General features: G+C 41.1%; 1 protein-coding gene across 2 annotated transcripts in view; it reads right to left on the minus strand.

Annotated features, from left to right (window-relative positions):
- The window catches only part of Plcb1 (phospholipase C beta 1), a 694,761-nt gene that overhangs the window by 121,602 nt on the left and 549,170 nt on the right, over positions 1–23,989 (minus strand). For both annotated transcript variants that reach the window (XM_085833870.1, XM_085833871.1), the window contains exons 19-24: positions 20,905–21,059; positions 17,395–17,563; positions 16,599–16,694; positions 15,314–15,418; positions 13,992–14,101; positions 1,365–1,497 (exon numbers count right to left, since the gene is read on the minus strand). In XM_085833870.1, coding sequence (XP_085689996.1) covers positions 1,365–1,497; positions 13,992–14,101; positions 15,314–15,418; positions 16,599–16,694; positions 17,395–17,563; positions 20,905–21,059 — 768 coding nt within the window. The remainder of the gene's footprint in view (positions 1–1,364; positions 1,498–13,991; positions 14,102–15,313; positions 15,419–16,598; positions 16,695–17,394; positions 17,564–20,904; positions 21,060–23,989) is intronic.

The raw sequence follows: 23,989 nt of genomic DNA on the forward strand, positions 1-23,989 counted from the left end.
TATTTTATCCCCCTTCTGTTTTATTAACTGACTCAACTAGATGGATCAAATACATGCCACTTCTTGGCACTGAGTGATTACAGAGGATGCATGAATCTCAACCTGCTCTCAGGATGGCTCTGTCTGTTAAGAGAAACACCACACATACACACACACACACACACACACACACACACACACACACACACACCATCACCACACCACTCTCACACACACACACACACACCATTACCACCACCATCACCACACCACTCACACATACACATACATACACACCACACATTACACATACAAGCACACACACACACACACACACACACACATATACACACATATACATACAAACACACATATATATCACACATACCACCACCACCACAGCACTCACACATACATATATACATACATACAAACATACAGATACATACATATCATACACACACACACACATCATCATCATCACCACTCCCCTCACATATGCACATACATATACACCCATGCCACCCCACATATATATGTGCATACACACACACACACACACACACACACACATATATACACACATACATATCAGACATACACACCATCACCATCATAGTACTCATTTACACATACACACATATATATACACATACAAACACACAGACACATACATATCATACACGGAGAGACAAACACTACCACACATACACACACACACACACACACACACACACACACACACACACACACACACCATACATACACTCAATTAAGGAGAGTGAGTTGAAATGCTAACATGAGAGGCATTGAAATGATTTGGGTAAAGAATAGAAGCTAAAAGCAAGCACTTTAGTAGTACCATACCCCCTCTGATCTGGATTCCCTTCTCTGGCATTGTATCGTTCAAGAAGTGCTTCATCATCTCCCAAATGAAACTATAGAATGTACTCTGCTGAGGACTGGGATGATGAGATGACCTAACTCAAATGAACAGTCTAGCAGACAGCCTAGCATAAGAGGACATTTAAGGTTACTGGAAAATCAGATGGTGGCAGAGCCTTGAAGTGGAAGCAAGAATGTGCTTCCAAGGCATACTTGTAAGTTGCTTGTAGAACTCTTCACAAACTCAAACTCTATCAGTGGATGGATCATAATTCACCCCCAAATAACAACCAATGACACAGGTGGGTTTTCAGTTCTCAGCAGAGCCAGGTGAGTATCTGTGAGGCTTTGTAACAGTTAACCATGTGTCCATCCTGCTACCTGCCCACCCATATCACTTATAGTCTGCTTATACCCCTCAGCCATAGCTTCTGGGCCCTCAGAAGTGCCCAGAAGCTGAAGGTTGGAGAGCTAGCAAATGGCACTGTCCCACTGTTTACCTGGAGCAGGTTGGCTGTGTGGAGCCTGGGAAGGAGGCTTGGGTGCAAGGGATGCGGTGTGATTCACCCCATTCTCTGCTGGCGTTGTCCTGGTTTCGCTTGGAGCCTCGGAAGATGTTTCTCCAGGGTCAGCCTAAGATCATAAACATCTTTTTAACTTTCTGCTTCATATTGCTTTTATTTTCTTCCTGTACCAATAAGGCTACACATTATGACATTTTCACAATTCCTCTGGAGTCTGAAATACCAAATTTGAAACTGTCAAGAAAGCAAGATTAACTCAGTATAGTGTGAAATCAAGAAGTGTCAGGTTAATTGCACAATGGGCTCTGTTTCCACTCCAACTTTCTAATGCTCTTGAATAGAGCCTTCCCACACTGCCTCTGGATCTCCCTAGATGCTTCCATCAAATGAGAGAACAGCAACATTTAATGCAAACAAAGGACCATAAAGAGTCTATCCAGCCTTTACAGATTTCTACTATAGTGGTAGACACGGAGAGGCTCTGTGGAAGGACTGCTAAGCCCAATGTCCTGGGATAGGCACCCCTAGCTGAATACACATGTGAATGAAACAGCTAAACTGATCTCAGCTTGGTTCAGAGTAGCAGAGACAGGCTGCTGAATAAATAACACAGAAGGAAATGCTAGTTCGATTCATGCCACCAGCTTCCATGTCACAGCCAGAACCAAAGTGATGGGTACGAGTGCAGACTTTGGAACCAGGTGTCCTCGAATTCAAATTCAGTCCATTAGCAAGTCACTTACTTCTCTGTGCTGTGTCTCCATCTTTATCCTTGAGGGTATACATGAGTTAGGGATCATAAGATTGGTTACCTTATGAGGTTTCTTCCAGGATCAAAATAGTTAATGTTTAGTAAGTATCTAGAACACTTTCTAGTTCAAGCTAAATAAATAAATGCACGAAACAGTTATGATGGTATGGCATTACCAATGGACAAAATGAAATGTATCAAGACTTGTGAGCCTGTTATCCTGTCCACTCCATCAACTATACCCTATTCAAGGTAAACATTCAGTAAGGGTCTGCAGGATCAATGTCGGTCCTAGAAAACAATTGCCTCTATAATGGTATAGTCCTCCAACAGTGTTTCCCCATACTCCAAGTGCCTGAAAGCTGGTTTAGACTTGCTTTCTATGTCCACAGCAAGTTTTTCTAGTGACGACTTTATCCCAGCATATTTCTGTGTAATGCATTTATAAAGGTATATCAGGAATATTTTCTTCCATGGGTCACCTGGACGCCAACCCTTTGACATTTTGGCATGTAATTACAAAGAGCACACTGGAAATTTTACCAAAGGAAGGCAGAAGTATAAAGAGCATCACTGACTCATGTTCTCATTCCCTCCTAAACTCGCTGCTTTTCATCCTTGAAACAAAGCCTTACTGTACAGCTATCGATGACCATGAGCTCAGGATCCTCCCATAGCCTCAGAGCTGGCATTGGATCAGTCCATTCCCCAAAGCTTAAGTCAACAAATAGCACTGCTGATTGTCCAGGTTTCTTCAGTGTACCTTCTCTCACTGGGATGGAGCAGGAGAAAATAAGTGTTGGTACTGGGCCGGACATCAAAACAGGAGCCTAGCCGTAGAATCTAGAAGCATTAGATTTTGCTATTGGGAAATTATATCTTTTGACAGATGGATAACAATGATTGGTAAGGTCTGGCATGGTCACATTAAGTTAGCATCCATTAGGAAAAATCTCCCTAGAGCCATATGCCAAGAGGAATGATGACATATTCTTTGTTCAACCAGACATCACAAATGAGAGTCTCCTGGTTCAACTGCTGCCTATTGGTGGTGCCTATGGTGCTGTGTGGGTTGTCTGTTTGTTTGTTTGTTTGTTTTCTGCGTTGGTTTCCTATGTTGCCAGATTTTTCCATGCAGGACATGTCATACACAGAGAAGGTTTTTCTTGAAAGTCAAAAAAAAAAAAAAATCAGAGTTAACGAACTGGACCTATAAAGTGGTGACAAGGAGAAGAAGAGAAGCCATACCCAAACCCAGAGGAAGCTCCTATAAGTGGGACAGGCATGGTTCAATTTCCACCTATACCCACGAGGTGTTGAAGTAAGATGAAAAATTAAATATTTCTGGGAACTTACACATTTTTAAATGACCTAAAGGCTAAAGTGCACCTCCAGGCTGCACTGGACCCAGAACAGCCTTGTCTGCATGCCCTGACTTTAGGAACAGAGCTTACCTGGAATCCCCAAGCCAGAATGCTAAAGGGATGTGGTGTCTGGAAATGCCCTAGGCCAGGAGCCAACAAATGTGCAGCTCTCGCTTCCTCCACCTTGCCAGACATGCATCAGGAGAAGAGGGCAAGGAAGGCACTGATTAATAAGGTTTTTGAGTAGTCAGATTTCCCAGGGGCCTCTGAGGATTTTTTTTTTCTGGGGACAAATGTGATACAGTAGTGAGCATCTATGATGGCAAACCACAAAAGACTGATGTCTGACAGGTTTGCCAAGGGATGTGTAGAAAAGCCCCAGTTTCGGGAAACTGATAACAGGAGAAGCTGAAGATTCTGTGGGCTGAATGGTGCTTTGTCTTGGCTTCATCTCAGCCCAGCCAGGTGGGCTGCCCTTTTGGCACCATGGCCGAGTAATCAAAAATGGTATTGAAAGTCAGCACTAAACTCTATTAAAAGTAAGCCAGAGGTCAGATAGGAGACTTGAGAACTTATGATAGTTTAAGGTCTAAATATTTTTAATAGCAGGCATTCTGTGTTCTATGACAGTGGCAGCTTAGGCGAGCATTAATACAACAGTAAGTTATGGCTAAGATAGTGTCACACAGAAAGATGAGGGAATTCCCAAAGAACTCACCCTGTTGTACTAGAATGACATTCAAATAAAAACAACAACAACAAATAATATGGTTAAATATCTTCAGTTGTGAAAAACTAAATTTAACTTTTTGATATAATTGAAAAACTTAGGTCCTTCCCACCAGATTGATGTGTGAGCTTAAGTGCAAAAAACCAAATTTTCTGTGTCCAGCTCAAACGAATCAATACTTATCACTATGTTTCTCTCCAGGCTTCTCTATAACAGTTACTTTCAAGTGTTTCAACAAAACAAGGACAAATCCTTCCCTAAAGTGCTAGAAATTATGACATAAATAAAGGCACCAAAGATATGTTTTTATAAACTTAATTGGAAGACCACTGGGATCCAATTAACATGAATTTCAATTAAGGAAGGGTCATATGGTGGAACTTCAGTTGCTCTTACTAGATTTTTGCTTTTAGCCTCTGCCACCTAGTGGTCATATGGAATTACTACAGTATTTTTTCTTTAAGGCCAAAAATGACTTTTAAAATCGATTTCATATTTAAAAATTACATCTTTCCAAGAGTTAAGGTAAAAACAATGTCTTTGAAATTATACCACATGTAAATCAGTGAACCTCCATTCTAATAGGTTTTGTAGAAGGTACAGTGTACAAATAAATGAAAAATACTTGTGACCTGGGACACAGAAATTTTGGTTTTAATAAACAAAACAAGTGGCTGAGAATACAGAGCTTTAAAAAAATCTGTGGAATGTTTAACATGAAAGTAAAATATCTTTCAACTCTGAGATGTTACTGGGGAGGTCACTAGAGGATACTGGTTATTCCTGATTCCTGGGCTGATAAGACAGCTCAGTGGGTAAAGGTAAAGCCAACAAGCTTGCTACCTAAATTTGAACCCGGGGCCCCACATGGTGGAAGGAGGGAACAAATATCAGAGCTTTCCTCTGAACCTACATACCTGTTCTGAGGCACATTCATGTATGCACACCCGACACACACACACACACACACACACACACACACACACACTCACACTAAGTAAATAAACAGATGTAAAATTCATTAAAACACACTGTCCCTTCCAGGTGGCTTGTTAGGATGGCAGCATGTTGCCTTGGACCCTGGTGGGTAGGGGTGAGTTTCGCCACTTTCCCAGAACACCATGAAGGAGATTTATAATTTCAGGGTGTGCCATCCAGTCTCCTGAGGATGGATGTGGGCAGAGTTTATGGCCTTGTTAGAGGCAGCATTTTGGTTGAAACAGCTTTTCAGGATGTATAGTTAAGTTGTACCTAAACTTTCCACTAGCTGAATGAACCGAGCTATTGTACCTGTCCCATCCCTAAGAAATTCAGGCTCAGTCCTGAAAAACACACATCTTGGTTGGTCTTCTCCACGTGCGTGGGAGGGAAGCACACCGGCATTTGCAGCCCACTTTGAAATGCATTGAAAAATAAAAATAGGTAAGTGGACAGAGGAATTTATATGCTATCTTCACTTGATAGTGAAGAATGGCACTTAATTGTGGACTGAGATAAGAGCATCAGTTTTAAGATTCTTTCAAGTTCAACTTGTACTTGAAGGTTTCTGAAGAGTCTGACAGCACAAGTGATGAGCAAAGGCTTTAAGTCGTGAGCAAGTTTGTCTCCTGCCTTTAGTTTTTGGCTTTTTTTTTAAATAAAAAACCAGGGTTTATTCATTTACTTATCTCCCAAATGTGCTTATGTGCACTACATGTATGCCCTTAGAGGGGAGACGAGGGCGTTAGGTCATTTGGAATTATAGTCACGGATAGATTTAACTCCCCATGTGGGCGCTAGATACTGAACCTGGGTCCTCTGCAAGAGCAGCATGGATTTTAACCACGGAGCTCATCTCCTGCCTCATTTTTCAAATGTCTTAATGAACACCTGATACGTAAATTTAGTTTGGTATCTTTAGCAATCAATGTCTGGCAAGCTCTTTCAGTAGTAACTAGATTGGAATCCTAATGGCTCTTCTCTCATGAAGGCTGCACCCCAATTTAGACAAAGCTAACATTCCCACCACATATTGACCTAGGAGTGACCATCGCAAGTTTAATGTGTGAACTTTTATTAATTGACATCACTTTCTTGTTCAGAAGTGAGGAAGACAAAGTATGATTTTTCTCAGGGGCTGTGTATGTACATATATATCCATATACATGCATATGTACATGTGATTTGATATATACATATAACACACACACACACACATTCCAGCATAGTATCTGAGGTATAGCATTAAAATAACATTTATTCAACAAATGAATGGATGGACGAATGAGGGAAGGAATACGTTCATCTTCAGTTTCTTGCTGGCATATAAGGAGTAGGTACACTTCATTGGCAAAGTCCTGAAACTATAGTATATCCTCAACCTTATGCTGAAATCAGAAAAAAAAAAGCATTTGAATGAATCCGTAATGAGTAAATCCGTGAATGGAAAGAATGAAACTGCTTCTCTTTCTAAAGTTGACTCGTTACCACAACTGGGGGATTAGAAAGCTATTAAATATGAGTGCACATGACCCTGCTGACTACTTTATACACATGTCAGTGTCTATGTGAAAAAAATCACAAAGGCCACAGGCATTAAAGACTCTGAAATGTGTGTGAATTTTTATAGAGTTTATGCCCATACTCAGTATACTTGTAAATTACGGTTAGATAAACAATTGTACTGTACTGCCTAGGAGAATTACCAGGGAAAGGTCTTCATGTTCATTACAGAGGCATTTTGTTTAGAAAAAAAATTCACAATCGGTAGTTGGTTGAATACACAGAGTCAGGACCCACAAATGCACAGAGTTCCCCCCATCTTCCTTAGAAATGTTTTTTATAAAGTTTCTAAAGAAGTCAGAAGCACTGAGCTAAAAGGTATCTTGGCTAGGCTTGTCCTTCTAAAAAGCAGTCTAAACAACCTTTGCATCCATTCTGTAGGGGTGGAGCTTTGAGATGAAGCCAGAATGTTTTGCACAGACCATGGCTAGACAATACAGGATGGGGGAGTTCAGAAAGAGTTCCTCCAGGAACCCTTCCTGGGTTTCTGTGACTAAACTGTATTTTGGAGGAGATGGGATGGATGGCTTTATCTGGGGAGAGCCACACATTTGTGAGAAAAACCACAGGGTTCCAAAGCAGTGATTCTCTAAGTGTGGTCCTTGGACCATCACCGATATCACTTCAGATCCTTAGAAATGCAAATGCCAGGGTTTCCTCCAAACCATCTGCATCAGATGGGAACCACGCATGGTGGTAGAAGAAGGCACCCAGATGATTCTGCCACATGGTAAATACTGAGGGCCCTGCTACTCCAAACCAAGAAGGTTGTTGTCATGCAGAATTTTATGCCCTGTGCAAGATTTAATGAATTGGCATTATATTATGATCTGTGGGTGATTTTTAATGCAATAGAGCAGGGGGAAAGCCTTCCTTAACTGAGAGTCACACTTTTGTACTTCGTCTGCCATCGGGTATGGCGTGGGCAATGATTCCAGTGTTTTAGAAGGACTTTAGATCACAAAGTCCTGAGTTGCAACCCACTGAAAAATGTCAGCACACACATAGAGATTTGTGAAAGCAGCTGGAGCAAACCAGTGGTTGATTTGCTGAAGTTCCAGTGGCTCTTGGGGTTTCTTGTGAGGTCTAACTTTTAATTAATTAGATCGCTCCACAATTACAAGCACTTGTTTCCTCCTCTAAAAATGGTGGCTACTCTGATTGCCTTAGGGCATTCAAAGAAAGTGGCATGTCAAAGCTAAGTAGCCAAGGGATGCAAAGGAAAGTGTCATTTTTTTCTTCTTTAACGAAACAATTTTATTGACTCTGAGAATTTCTCACAATGTGTCTTGTTCATATTTTTCCCTCCTTCAACTGCTCCCATTATATCTCCCTTTCCTCACCCAACTTCATTTCTTCATGTCTTTAAAATTCAGGAAGTCCAATATGTGATGCCCATATACTCTTGGGAGTGGCACCATCTAAAGGAGTTTGGAGGTTTCACCAGGGCCAAACCCTTAGAGACAACTGACTCTCCATCCCTTGGCAGCTATCAATTGTCCATAGCTCCTCTGAGGAAGGGGCCTTACCTCCCTGCTTTATGCTGTGGTTTTGTCTGCCCTGAGCCTGTGGAGGTCTTGTTCATTCTCTCACAACACCCAGATGTGTTCATCTGCACAGATACCCTGCTGTCCGGGAGAATAGGAAGAACCCCTCCTTGCTAACAAGTCTCCAGAATACTGCAGATTTGTCACATGGTGGTGTGGTGTAGATGTGTTTTGCGCATAGTATGCTCCACAGGCCAGGAGATTCTGTCAGTATGCGTATCAGGCCCACACCCAGACCCACTGAATCAGGCTAAGCATGTCACCATCCACTCCTGATCTATCTAAAATTTAGAGACATTCTGGTATACACGAGGAGTTGAGAGATCATATCCTAACTCCTATGTTTATAAGTTGTGTGGCTCTGGGCAAGAAATCTAGCACTTGAGTACCTACATCTCCTTATCTGCTAAAAGAAATTATGGACACCTTAAGGAATACATGAAAGAGGGGCTGGCAGCTCCTGTCTGCAATCTTAGCTACTTAGGGTCCGAGGCAGGGGGATCACAAGTTCATAAGCCGTCCAGGCTACACTGTGAATTCAAGGCCATCCGTAAACAATTGATAGCTTGGAATGTATTTCAATGGGAGAATATTTGTCCAACTAACCAAAATCCAACTAACAAACCAAAATGCCAAATACGTTAATATACTGCCAGGTACATGGAAAGCAGCAGTGTTTATTACATGTACTTTCTCCCTGGTCCTCTGATATGCTGCTAGATCACTGTAGACACACACACACACACACAAATTAAAAACAAGAATCACCCGCTCCCCCCGCGCGCCCCCACAACTGTCAGATCCTAACTTCCTGACATATGGCTCTGGGCTGATGCCTAATATGGACGATTAGAGCCTAACCCCTAAAGGCTCCTAGTACCTCATCCAAAATAGCTGCTGGGGAGGACATGAACCCACTTCTTCCCTGGGGTGTGGTCCCCTTTCTCTCAGGGAATTTGCCTGCTGTGGTTTTAATCTATAATATACATTACTTATTAGAAGATTTCTATCAGGCGCAGCTGGTAAAGGCATTTGTCACAACACCTAAAACCCTCAGTTTAAACCCTGAGACTCCACGTTGTGGAAAGAGAAATGATCCCCACAAAGTAACCTCTCAGCAAGCACTCTGTGGGCCACGAGTGTGCACACACAAGTGTGAACAGCCATGAGAACCTTTATCCCCATGCTTTGGACATACCATTCTCAGCGTGACACTCAAGCTCAAATGTTTTATTTTGACATTAAAGTCTGTATGGAATATTATCCAGCAGATATATTGAGTCACAGTTTTTTCTTTATAGATATATTTTAAAAGTAGAAAATAAGAGTTGGTGATATTTTACTTGGCATCTTACATTAAAGTATCTGGGCTTTGAACTTTTATTAAAATTGTAGACTAAATTACACACAGACAGCATCCTAGTATTATCTGTATCAATGACTGATAGTGCCTATCTATTACTAAAGAGTTTCTTTTTGGTTGTATAATTCAATTTTTAATTAATTCAATTCAATTAATTAATTAAATTAATTTCAATTAATTCGGTTTTTAGAGAAATATGTATAGCTGCTTATTTATCTAGGATTGAGATCATGTTTTTGTCTTGTTTTTGTTTTGTTTTTATTCTGCAACATTGTTGACCAACAACCTGAACAGTGATTTTTATTTATTTATTTATTTATTTATTTATTTATTTATTTATTTATTTATTTTGTTTGTTTTTCGAGACAGGGTTTCTCTGTATAGCCCTGGCTGTCCTGGAACTCACTCTGTAGACCAGGCTGGCCTCGAACTCAGAAATCCGCCTGCCTCTGCCTCCCGAGTACTGGGATTAAAGGCGTGCACCACCACACCCGGCTGAACAGTGATTTTTAAAGTGAGAAAAATACTCAGGTGCCGAGGGACCAACCAGCCATCCCAGAACCTGGGAAACAGATGCAGAAAGATGTACAATTTGAGCATAGCCTGGGCTATGCAGCAATATGCTCGCTATAAACAAAACAGAAGACCAAACAAAAACCAAATGAGAAGAAAAGGAGGAAAACAGTGAAAGTGCGTGCAGCAAACCTCATGCAACCTCTAGTGTCCAACCATAATTTACATAGTGCATAAAGACGAGCATCTCAGTCTGGACACAGGTTATTAAGGATAGAATTTGAATTATGCCTTTTTCATTTGGTATATAATTAATGCCTGTTAACTGAACCCAGGGGGAGACGGCAGATTAAAAAAATTATCCTAAGAAGGTAACTCATTATCCAACTAGAAATCTAGTAATGTTTTACAGTTCACTGATGTTTTTATGTTCAAATAGAATCACTGGAAAGAGAGGCCCATTGGACTTGCCAACTTTATATGCCCCAGTACAGGGGAATGCCAGGGCCAAGGGGTGGGGGTGGGTGGGTGGGGGACTGGGGGGGGAGTGTATTGGGGACTTTTTGGATAGCATTGGAAATGTAATTGAGGAAAATACATAATAAAAATTAAAGAAAAAAAAAAAGAAAGGACTTTTAGAAGCAACATGTTCAAAGAGTCAATGGAAGATGTCTTTGCTACTGAATTAGGGTCTCCGGCACCTAACCTGTCCTAGATAGAATCTTCTGTTAAAACTATGGCTGCTTTTATTCAGAGAGGCCTCATTCAGATGAGTGTGCGGTCAAGGCTCTGTATATGTATATAGGTATGTGTGTGTGTGTGTGTGTGTGTATGTATATGCATATGTATGCGTATAAATGTGTATATATTTCTTCAGTTTCAAAACCAAGGCCATGGAGGATTTAGACACCTTTATGGGCAGTGGGTAGGGCAGTATGGTGGTCTTCTTATTTTCTATGAGAGTAATGTGGAGTCTGTGATTTTAAAGCTTCTCGTAGATAGTGGAAATGTCCAACATAATCTCAACTTAACCAGAACTGTACATTTCTAATCATTTTATCAAAAAGGAGAAACAAAATTAGTTCTGACCTATGTCTCAGTTTCTATGCTTTTTGCACGCTTTACTGTTTTTATCCTCCATAAGCAGGCTCTTTGTATGTGAGACCAGCTCTTGGTAAGTGATGCTGGGTATCAAAAGATGGCCTAGTTGACCATCACTGGAAAGAGAGGCCCATTGGACTTGCAAACTTTATATGCCCCAATACAGGGGAATGCCAGGGCCAAAAGAATGGGAATGGGTGGGTAGGCAAGTGGGGGGGGGGTATGGGGGACTTTTGGGATAGCATTGGAAATGTAATTGAGGAAAATACGTAATAAAAAAATATTAAAAATTAAAAAAAAAGAAAATTAAATCGTCAAAGCCACACCAAAAAAAAAAAAAAAAAAAGTGATGCTGGGTACAAAATGAAGCTTCTGAAGGAGCCAGGAGGGTTAGAGTAGGAAAGGTTCTCCACTGCCTCCATCCATCTCCTTACAGAGACAATCTGCCCTGTGACAGAGAAACAAGCTGGGAGGCTCCATCACCAGGATGGGTTTTCACCAGTGGCTGCTTCAGCTGAAGAGCTGAAGACTGTGGGTGCCTGCTAGTGGGCCTTTGATGTGAATAACTCCTCTCTGGCCACAGCAGCTAACAGACAAGCATAATCAGGCACCCTATAGCTCATCCTCATATATACTATCGCTTCCAGTTTAGAGTTTTTATGGGATTCCTGAGTGTGTGAACACATGGGTCACTAATTCTTGTGCTTTCTCTTGCGCTCTTTTCCTTCTGTTTGTTTTGTCTAATTCTGAAGTGCCAATTTTTGGTTTATCTTATTATATTTTACTATATTATATTTTATTATTGTCTCATAGAATCATATGAATTTTTGAATGAGAGAGAAAGAGATAGAAAGATAGAAAAATCCAGATAGAAGGAGCAGAGGAAGGGAAAATTATAATTGGGATATATTGTGGGGAATTGCAGGCTGGTCTCCAGTCGAGCTGAGGTCTAAACCCCGATGGTCATAATTCACCTACATGACACGGTAGGTGTCCCCTCATGCTCCTGGAACTCCGGCTCCTGACTAAGGTACCACCTCCCACAGCCCCCACAAGAGAAGCATGGTCAGTAGTCACGTAAGCAATGGCCTAAGCTTCTGACCTTCAAGCTAAACTCCTCCCCAGTTACCTAGCAACAGTGAAGACCATAAAAAGGGGTGCTCAGCCTGCACCTCGCTCTCTTATTCCTTTGTCCTCTCACCTCTCTCTTCTCTCATTTATCTCTCCTTTTCCCTTTCTCTTTGTCTTCTTCTTTCCTCTCTCTCTCTCTCTCTCTCTCTCTCTCTCTCTCTCTCTTCTTCTTCTTCTTCTTCTTCTTCTTCTTCTTTTTCTTCTTCCTTTCTAACCTTCTCTCTTTCCCCTGCATTTCTATAAAACTATAGAGTCTCTGCTCTGCTCCTTCAAGTTCCACTGCGCACTCTGGTCAGTGTTGGGAACTTCTTCCCTCTTCCCTCTCTCCCACAACCCTAGTGGCTTTAGCAAAGCAGCTTGGGGGGGGGTGTCCCCAGACAGGGCTGCCCCTTGACCACCCCTTGAAGAGTGGGATAGAGGAGTTCCCACCCAGGGATGAGTGGGTAGGGTAGATAGCAGCCCTCCCACGCCTGACTGACCAGAGAATAGGGAAACTCTGGCGGGGTGTGGGCATCTTTTTCCTTCCGTTCTTCCCCAGGGCCTCAGGCCCCCCTTTTTATTTTGTTCCCAACAATATATTACACAGGATAAACCATTTATTTTCAGCAAAAGAACAAGAAGTAAAAATAAATATAAATAAATAAATCTTCTTAGCACCCCAAGGAGCTTCCTCTAAGATATGCTAGGCCACAACCATAGTCTTACCAAATGCAAACGAATCAAAACAACCATTGATAGCTCATCAGAGCACACAGCAAGAAACTTAAAAAACCAATTGCAAGAGAAACCACAGAAGCTACACAAATACGTGGAGATAGAACTGTACACTTTTAAATCACTGATGGGTTACTGAAAAGATCAGGGAGGAAATTAAAAAAAAATGTTTTAGCATCCAATGAAAAGGAAAACATAATTTACGATAAGCTTTGTCGTACTTCCCAGACAGTCATGAGAGGAAGGCTTGTAGCGATGAGTGCTTACACTGCTGTGCCCCTGTGAGCTGCAACAATGAACCTGGCCTGGCAGGTGTGTGAGCATATGCATGCCATGACGCCCATGTATAATTTGACTTGGAGGAATTCCTTTTCTCCGTCTACCGTATGTGTCTCAGGGATGGAACTCAGGTTGTCAGGTTTGGTGGCAGACCCCCTTACACACTAAGCCTCTCACTAGCCCTTGGCAGGTATTTTCTGTATTATAATATATCACAAATCACGTGGAAAACCATTCATTTTAAATTAAAAGGAAAAGAAGATACAATGATTTAATGATGATCACTTCCTAGTGATTTAGTTCCTAAATCAACCCAGAAACCTCTAGAAAAGATATGCACCATTCACTACAACCACAGGATAAGGCACAGGTGCGGTCTAAAGAATGCTAAAGAGAAAAAAAATGTGGAAATTTTGGTGACTCATGTAAAGTGTTCTGACTTGAGGCTGAAATCCATGAAGGTGTATCCCAGCGTGCCATGTTTGAGGTGTGATACAATAGCGCCCATGCGGGCAGGTAGATGTGGAACTCATGTGACAGTCATGAATTGAGATTGGATCCCGTCTCACCTCCTTCTTTACTTCCTCTTCATCCTCCAGGGTCAATGCAGCCAGCTGCTTAGCTCTCTGTTCCATCAGATTGACATATCGGATTGGGTTTGATAGAGCTTCGATTACATCTAAACAGGGGTGAGACATTGTAGACAAGGTTTCTGGAGGATTTGACTCTCCATTGTCCATCCAAGGGACCATCTATGCATACAACCCATCATCTATGCATACAACCCGTCATCTATGCATACAACCCGTCATCTATGCATACAACCCATCATCTATGCATACAACCCATCATCTATGCATACAACCCATCATCTATGCATACAACCCATCATCTATGCATACAACCCATCATCTATGCATACAACCCATCATCTATGCATACAACCCGTCATCTATGCATACAACCCATCATCTATGCATACAACCCGTCATCTATGCATACAACCCATCATCTATCCATGTGCATTAATTCATCTCCCCGTCCCACCCATCCATGTAGCATCAGCATTCTTCCACGTGTCCCTGCAACTCTCCACTCAGATAGTCCATGTTTTGAAATTTCACATGGGTGGGGATTATGATAAAACTTCTGAGAGAAGTCATAGTCCCTCAGTTTTGAGAGCCAATGATGAGTATTTCAAATACCCACCCCCCAATTGCATCTTCTCCACCTTCTTTTTGAAGGTTTTGTCTATCCTAGCAGTGGTCTCCATACTTGGCTTAGTTGGTTAAATGTGCTTTATAAACAGAGACTCTTCACATAAAGTCTGTCTTCCAGATTATTGGAACAATAATCAAAGACTTGGCAATTTGAGTGCCATTTGCATGGCAATGGCTAGGCAGAGAGTTACAGCTGTCCACCTTTGGGCCAAAAACATGTGTCCCAAGTTTGTCACAATGTCCACCAATGGCCAGTGTCTTTCACTCCAAGGACCCATGGTAAATAAAACAAAAAACAAACAAACAATCCATTTAAAAATGTGACTTCTGGCTAAGTTAATTCCTTTTAATTTAGGACTCCATCCATAGAATGGATCAGAGATCTGCTACTAGCGAAGGCAAATTCATTGTACAGATCTAGATAAACAATCATGGAAGCAGGCAGAAGGGGTTAGGGAGTATTGGTTCCACGGGGATAAGACTGCCCATGTGGAAATAGACTAAATACTGGTTAGGATTCCAATGGACACTGAAAGGCTCAAACAGCTGACTGTTAAGCATCCGCATCCATACACAAGAAGTGCTTAGGAGGCTCACAGGGCCCCAGCATTGGCCCAGTTAGCTTTCCATCAGGCCATGGAGATGCAGATGACCCAGGTGGCACTGTTTACCTGCATACGTGTCTGGCACATAGTCTTTGACTTCTATGTAGACAAAGACAGCTGGCAGCGTCAGGGGCTGGTTCCTCTCATTCCGCAGGCAGATGTAGTGATAGCCTGAAGGGTGACAAGCACAAGTGTCACCTGCTGGTTTCCCAGTGCGAGCTACATCCATTCATACCTGCGGTGCTCCACAAACAGGCTACCTCCTTCTCATCTTAATCACACAATTCAAACACTGCTGACTCTGCTTTTATTTTTATTTTTTTCTGTTGTGATCACATTCCCCCCTTGCAAACTGTACGTCCCAGTTTGAATTATTGATCCAAATGTGTCCTCTATAATAAATCATACTTGACATGATTTTTGTGGTTGGAGATCTGCTTTGTCCATGGGATATTAGTGCTTTGGGGCAAGCAAAGAGTGAACACACACATATAGAATTAGGCACTTTTAACATCCCTGTGGGTTGGAAAAAGGAGTCCCTATGTTGGGTGCCACCACTACTTCAGCATGCACCCCAAAATGAACAAGATGGAACAAAAAATGACCCCATATGGCACCCCAAATGCACAACTGTGCCACTGAGCTCAGGATAGCCCAGTCAATTCTTATGCTGTGGCCAATGTGCTTGGTCTCCCATGAGCTCAGGCTAGCCCAGTCAACCTTCATCTTGTGGCTAATCTGCTTTGTCTCACAGGTTCCCATAATGGAGGGCTGTGTGCTCATCCAGCTGCTGCCTTCTGCACAGCTGGAGTTATAGGCCTGTGCCACTAGGTCTTGCCAGAGCTGGTTCTTGAGAGACATTCTCATTAAAAAGACTTTAGTGTGGCCTTACCCAGTTCTCTGATTTCCTGTCTGGTGAGGGGACCCCTAACCCTACTTCCCCTAGGAAGCCTCCACTATTAGACCTTTACCAGAGGGAAAACTGATTAAATGATCAGATCTCAACCTTGGTAGCCTTCAAAACTGTGAGCAAAATAAACTTCTTTTCTTTATAAAGCAGTCTGACCAAGGTATTTTCATGATATAGTAAAAAAGAAACGAATACACAGCGCTAACCCCCAAGACTCATGAACTGGGACCTGCAAATCCTTGTATGTGAGGTTTTAGGCAGCTTGTTATGAACAAGTATTGTGGCTAAAGTTGACTTTTACAGCACAGCAACATGACAAACATGCAAGACTACCAGACTGATCTGAGCAGTTTTAACGCCTCTGTTATGCAGCACAGTCACAGAGGAGCCACAGTTCCCACGGCATTCTTTAATAAAAGTCTCCCCCCACGCTGTGCATACCTGGCCGAATAGCCTGCACAGGCAGTATCCGGTGGCCAATAAATTTGCCTCCCTCTTCGTATGCTGCTATCCTCAAACAGGCCAGAGAAGGTAGAACTACCTGTGGGGGTATGAAGGATTCTGGTTATAAGAGTAAGCAAATCCTAGAAAGAACCAGAAAAGCATTAGAAAAGCTGGCCCTGCTTTTTCCAAAGCTGAGTATCTACTCTGTCAATTTAGGTTAAAAGTTAAGCTGCCTCTCTGTGAGGTAAGAAAACACACATGCAGAAATGGCTATATTTGGGTATATTTCTGTGCTTAGTACCATTTGAGGAGCATTTGAACCAAAGGGTAGTTTCTTATTACACATATACCCTCAATGAGGAAAGTTCCCTGAACTCAGACTGGGAGTCACATCATTATGTGTATAGGTTTTCACAGGAAGCTACTGTGATATATTAGATCAAGTCCTAAAAATAAGGGGATGGAGAGATGGCTCAGAGGTTAAGAATACTTGTTGCTCTCAAAGAGGATCCAGGTTCAGTTCCTAGCACCCACATGGCAGGTCACAAAGTTCTATAACTCCATTTCTAGGTGATCCACTCGCCTCTTCTGATATTTATATGCTGCACAGATTTATACACAGGCTATACATTCATACAATTAAATAGTGCTAAATACTAAAGAAAATAAAATTAAAGCTTTTATGATAACCTTCAAAATACAACTGCTTTATACACCCATAACCAAATAACTGCTTGTTTTTCCTCTGTTTAAAACACCCAGATAAACTTGCCTCTTGCAACAGGCAGGAGACCTACCTTTTTGAATACAATAGGTTCTTCTTCCCAGACAGGGTTTACAGCATTTCCTTGGGATGTCTTGGTTTTAAATGCCTTCCTCCTTGTGTCCACAGGCAAGCCAAACATATCCACTTCCACATAAGTCCCAACTTTCTTATCAGAGAGGAACTGACCTGAAATAATCTAGAAAAATATCAGGAGGTCTTGAACAATGAGTAACAAAGCATCAGGAGACAACACTGAGACAGTCCAAGGCAGCCTGAGAGGGAAATCATACAATGAAATAAAAGGAAGAGTAGAAACATCATTCCTCTTCCATTTAAAGAGTTGATTGAGGAGACTGGGTGAGAATGGGCAGGTTAGGAGCCAATCAGATCGAGCAATATGGGAGCAGTAAGTGAGCAGCATCCTTGAAAGTCACTTGGAAGTAATCATGACCTCTGTCCTCATCCAGCTAGCCATCTGTACAACAGTGGGGTCCTTTGTCTAGCTACAGAATTAATCAAGTCACATATTTAAACAAGAGTTAAGTCTACATAACAGTTCCCATGTTTTCACCTATCTAAATCCAGTTGTCAACATCTTGGGGATCTGCATTAAAGAGTAATGGACACAAGAACACAGGACCAACTAGGGAGATTTCCAGGTTCCTGCCTCCTTCAGGATTTCTGACCACATCAGCAGGTTCTTTTCCCTTTCTCAGCTCCCACTGAGTAAGCCTCTGCCACCTCTATGCTGGATTTCTACCCTAGCCACTGTCTTGGAAGTCCTGTCCCTGTCATGTGTAAGCTCAGAACACTGTTGAATAGCTCATGACTTTGTTCCAAACACATAACCTGGGTTTGCTCCATCATCCGCTGTCCCTGCTGCTTTGTCTGGAATGAAGTATAGGGACATTTTATCTGTTTTCATTAACCTCTATGACGGGTGATGGATCCCTTGGATGTTGACAAGTTAGTTACACAGAGAGGAAGATGTGGGAGATGTTTTGTGAATATGTAGCCTTAAACTCTCATTCAACTCCACAATATTGAACTATTCATTAGGGAGCCAAAGTGGGCCAACAATTTATAGATAGCTAACTGGAGAGGAGGAAAGGCAATGATGAGCTTGGTGAGTCCACACCTGCAATCAATCACCGCTGTTGAACTTGGGTTTTACCTCCTGGAAGGCTTTAAAACTTTCCAGTGACTATGCAGAGACTGTCCCATCCGGGGATCCATACCATAATCAACCACCAAACACAGACACTATTGCACATGCCAGAAAGATTTTGCTGACATGATCCTGATATATCTGTCTCTTGTGAGGCTATGCCAGTGCCTGGCAAATACAGAAGTGGATGCTCACAGTCATCTTTTGGATGGAACACAGGGCCCCCAATGGAGGACCTAGAGAAAGTATCCAAGGAGCTGAAGGGTTCTGTAACCCTATAGGAGGAACAGCTATATGAACTAACCAGTACCTCATGAGCTCGTGTCTCTAGCTGCATATGTAGCAGAAGATGGCCTAATTGGCCATCATTGGGAGGAGAGGCCCTTGGTCTTGCAAAGATTATATGCCTCAATACAGGGAAATGCCAGGGCCAGGAAGCAGGAGTGGGTGGGTTGGGGAGCAGGGTAGGGGGAGGGTATAGGGGACTTTTGGAATTGCATTTGAATTGTAAATGAAGAAAATATATAATATAAAAATTGTAAAAAAAAATTTCCAGTGAAGTGAGTCCTGCAAGGAATTCATATGCCCTGAAGTTTGGGGAGCTCATGTTGTTTGATGAAATTGTAGGGCTCATGCCCTAAAGTACAATGTCCCCAAGCCTCAGTGTTCTATTGCTAGTCCAGTGGGACAGTATATCAGCATAATAGCTTGTAGATCTGAAACTGTAAAGAAACTGTAAAATCCCAGCCAGAAGACCCACACAGAGGAATCACAGAGCCAACAGGAACCGGACTCCAGGCTAAGCGTGATGAGGGAGGCAGGTGGAACTCTATGCAGTGGCCTACATATTGGACAGAAACTACAGAGTAAATTTTTCGTTGGGCTCTTAACTATTTCTCCTTCACCCCAACTTTTCTGTATCTGTGTCATAGTTTTATAACTGTTTCCACTGTTGGAGAAAAAGTTTCAACAGAAAATCAATAAACAAAAAGACACATGGGAAGTATGATAGATCTGAAAAAGATCAAGCTACTGCTAGACTGAGTCAGCTAGAACAACAATTGACAGGAATGCTTAAAATTAGTATTCTGTCACTGCATGCTGTGTAGTGTATCTCAAGAGTGTGTTTTAACTGTTCTTGACAGGAATTAAACATCATTTGCTGAAAACAGATTCTCAAATACATTTAGACAGCACTGTTTTTGCATAGTTCACTCTATAATTTGTGGTTTTAAATAACTTCTAAAGATATAATTACATTTTGAAACTTTAATATAAAGTGGCTCACTTTTAGGAGAATTAGGGACTGACAGGAAATGCTGAATTTGAAGGTAGAGACCTGTCATCCTAGCACTGTAGGTTGCACTGTAGGAATTGCAGCTCCAAGGCAAGCCTGGGCTACACAGCGAGACTCTCTCTCAAAGACTAAGCACTTGAGATGTAAATCAATGGTAGAATACTTGCTTAGCAGGTGCAAGGCCCTGGTGTGTGTGTGTGTGTGTTTTTCTGGAGTGTTTGGGTTAGATATTAAACTGTCAGAGGATTGTGTGAACAAGTTTTTCACATGACTTTGTTAAGGTCAATCTGAAAATGCATTTACATTTAGCTTTGAAAGTTTATTAGTCATACAGATATTCATGGAAACACAAAATAAATGAGACTTTAAAAAGTACACTTTTACTTTTTATAACACTTTCAACAACCACATGCTTCCAGAATTCATGGGGAAGTTCTTTATAAAAATGGAGCCCTCTCATGGCATTAAAATACTTCTTGACAGCTAAAAAAGTCTCTTCTCACATCTATTTCAAAGACTGAATTAAGAATATTTGGAATTCATTTTTAGGATAGGATACATAGTGAAGAAAACAACCCTTTAAGATTATTGAAATATTTTTACATCCTTGAATACTCTGGTAGATTATAAACCATACTATGGTAACCTGACAGCTTTTGTTTAATATTTAATAATTAGAATTGGTGAGACCTGGGGAAGGGAAGACTGGAAGATGTTCCGACGGACAGCTGGCTTCCCTGTCCGTTTCTCTGTGGGATGCTTGCACTCAGAGAGATTTGCCTCTGGGAAGTGGCCACTTCATCTATTTCTTAAGCTCCATTTATCCTCATCCTAAGAATGAGACTCAGCTCCTTTATTTCTATGTTGTCTGGGGGAAATTTCTAATGAGTGTTTGATCCTTAAAAGGAAAGATGTATGAAGGAGCCTTCCTAGCTCATAAGTTTTTAATGACAGAGATCCTTCTTTATGCAGAATAAGTGATACTTCAGCCTCTTCTCGGGGATGCATTTGGGACTTGGGTGTCGAGCATAGGGGTGGGGACCAGGGGTGGTAAGGATGTGCGTATACGTACCTTAACAGATAAAGTGTTGGCCACTATCCCATCTACGATTCCTTCAGTAAATGGATCAAAATGCTTGTCCGGCCTCCTCATGAACTCTGGCTTCAGCCTATAGCCACTCTTCCCATTGTACTCATACATGCCCATGTTTATCTGCATAGCTAGATCTGATGGCCAAAACCACACAGGTGAGTGCATTTGTGCTTAGAAATTGTAAAATAAGACTGTATAATAATTTAGCCCACTTCCCCCACTGTTCATGCCTGTACCAAGAAATAGACATTATAATAATTTGGAGACACAAAAAATAAAATGACCTACAATCCCCAAAGTCAGAGAGAATACTGCCAACAGGTTGGCTTATAATCGGGTTACCTTTTTTGATTCAAATACATTTTTATAAACATTATAGTCATTTTAAAAAGTATTTTTTTGTCCTTAATTTTAACAGCTGTATAAATTTCCATTGAATACTTATATTTGAGTTAATGATTTTTAACAAGTCCATTCTTTGGACACATCTAAGTTTCTAGTGAATTTTCAGAATTTTACATAATTGTTTTAGTGGCTGTCATAACAATTTTTTTTGAAAACTTTGCAATGGTTTTGCTAGAAGTAAAGGAAATTGTTGAGTCAAAATGCTGTTACTGCTTAGGTAAATCTTGTTAAAATGCTCTCCAGAGAGTTGAAATTAATTTAATTCACATAAGCCATTTTAATAGATTTATTGAGGACTGGTTTTTATATAACTCACTATTAGGGGTGCTTTAGTTATTTGTTAATTTATAGGAAGACATTTAAATGTGCATTTCTGTGATTAATTACAACCAGTATGAATTGTCCAAGACTCTTTTCAAGTGGACAAGGGTTATTGGCCAAAGTCTTCTTAACAGTCAGTGCACTAAATAAATCCCTAAATTTATTATAATTGCTGAGACTAAAAATCATAACAGAGTTTAGAGCCTGGGATCTCAGTGGTGAAGTATTTACTTAGTATGTGCCAAATCCTGGATCAGATCAAAGCTAGATTTGATTCACAGCACAAAAAAATTATAAATAAATAAAAATAAAAAGCAGAACCAAGATTTTAAATTCCTAAGGCACCGAGGAAGTGTCTGGCTGTTCCAAACCAGCCGTGAAGTGATTTATTTGTATTAATGAGGCCAGCAAAGAGGTAATTACAGGTTTTTTTTTTTTTTAAATTCAGAGTTCTATGTAACACTTTTTGAAGCAGAGAAAATAAATTAAAATTTCTCTATTGCTTTATTAAACTATTATGATTATGACACCAAAATTAGACAAGGTAACTTAAGCAAACAGCAGACCTCTCATCCTTAAAACAGTCACTGTTGCTCAGGAAACTGCATTGTTAAACAGTGCCAATTGGACACAGTAACAGGAAGAAAAGTATTAGTGCCAGTGAGATGGCTCAGGCGATAAGGAGCACTTGCTATCAAGTCAGAGAAATCGAATTCCATCCCCAGGACTCACATGATAGAGAGAGATGGCTCATCAAAGGTGTCCTCTAACCTCCATGTGGGTGCTTATATATACACAGACTCACACACCGACACACATGCATACATGTGCATACACACATGTGCATACACAGATACTCTTCCAAGATTTTAGGGCTTCTAAAACAAAATGGAAGCCTGGGTAACTGTGTCCATGGAGGCAGGCAGATATTTTAGTAGAATATAGAAAGTGATCCACTGATCCAAATTAACAAAATGAGTCACATCTGTTAGGATACAATTTTAGCTCAGTGGGATAACTCTTTAGGTTCTTGAAGGAACTGACCTCAAGAGACTATACCCCAGAGTCAAACCTGGATGGTTTAGAGGCTTTTGTTCCAAATAAAGAAGAGTCTATAGAGTGGAGAAAGTGATGGGGTCCCACATAGTTGGCATCGTTAGCATCTTGTTCCTCGTGTCACCAACACCACAGAAAAGGTGAGTTTAACATTAAATATATGAAAAGACTTTTCATGTTGAAATTATACAAATATTTGATGAAAAATAAAAATTTGAAGAGTTGAAAACGGAGACAGACAGGAGAATAAATATGGACTTGGTGTTGGTGTGGAAGGTATTATCATCTAAAGAATGCACAAGACAGAAGGTACCATGCTTCATGAAGTGAAACTTTTTCTAGTTCTAAAAAAGACAATATGCTGACTCTGTTAGCACACTCCTGCAGTGAGGAGGACTTGCAGGTCAGCCTGCTGTGGGACTGGGCAGCTTAAGGAAGCAAAACAATAAAGATGAAGGAGCACGTGAAGTGTTCAACCTAGACAATAGTCAAAGAGATGTAGCTAGAACAGTGGAAGATGGATGTTATCTGCCTTTGTTGTTCCTGTTATTTAAGGATAGCATTTGGCCAAGGTATCTGAGCCACCTCATGTCTCAGAACATTGGTAAATAGTAGAAAAACATTCTTAGTTAGTGACTGAAATGAGGTTTTGAGTGGATTGTGGAAAATGCTTAACAAGCAGCTACTAGAACTCAAGTTTTCTGGCTGTGAGATGGATGAGCAGGTCAAGTTGCTTGCTGTGCCCTGTGAGGGTATGATTCAATCTCCAGGGGGAGGGAAACTAGCCCCACAAAATTTCTTCTAACTCCCACCCACACTCTTCATGTGTGTGCATGCTTCCTCAACATATAGAAATACATGTAATATCAAAATTCTATTTTCTGTAGCATATTTCAGTATATGCACTTGTGTACATTGCCTCTTAATAGGGAACTATGTGAAGAAGCATGTCTGTGTGTCAGTGTACACACACACACACACACACACACACAGACACACACACACACACACTCACATACAAACACACACACACAATTACCAAGGGAAGTGTTGAACTTCTTAGTGGCCTCATTATTTTTGGAAGATTTCTTCTTTTCTGCTTCTGTCTGCTTGTGTATGTGTAGGTACATCTTTGCGTACATGGCTGTGTGTGTGTGTGTGCATACGTGCAGGTTTATGTGTGTGTCAGTACACATATGACTGTAGGAAAATAGCATGAAATCCAGATACAAAACCCTTTTCATAAATTATTAAAGACCAACTCTCAATTATCAAATTTCAG

Source organism: Mus caroli, unplaced genomic scaffold (genome assembly GCF_978045245.1).
Source record: "Mus caroli unplaced genomic scaffold, Mus_caroli_1 scaffold_2, whole genome shotgun sequence".
NCBI lineage: Eukaryota > Metazoa > Chordata > Mammalia > Rodentia > Muridae > Mus > Mus caroli.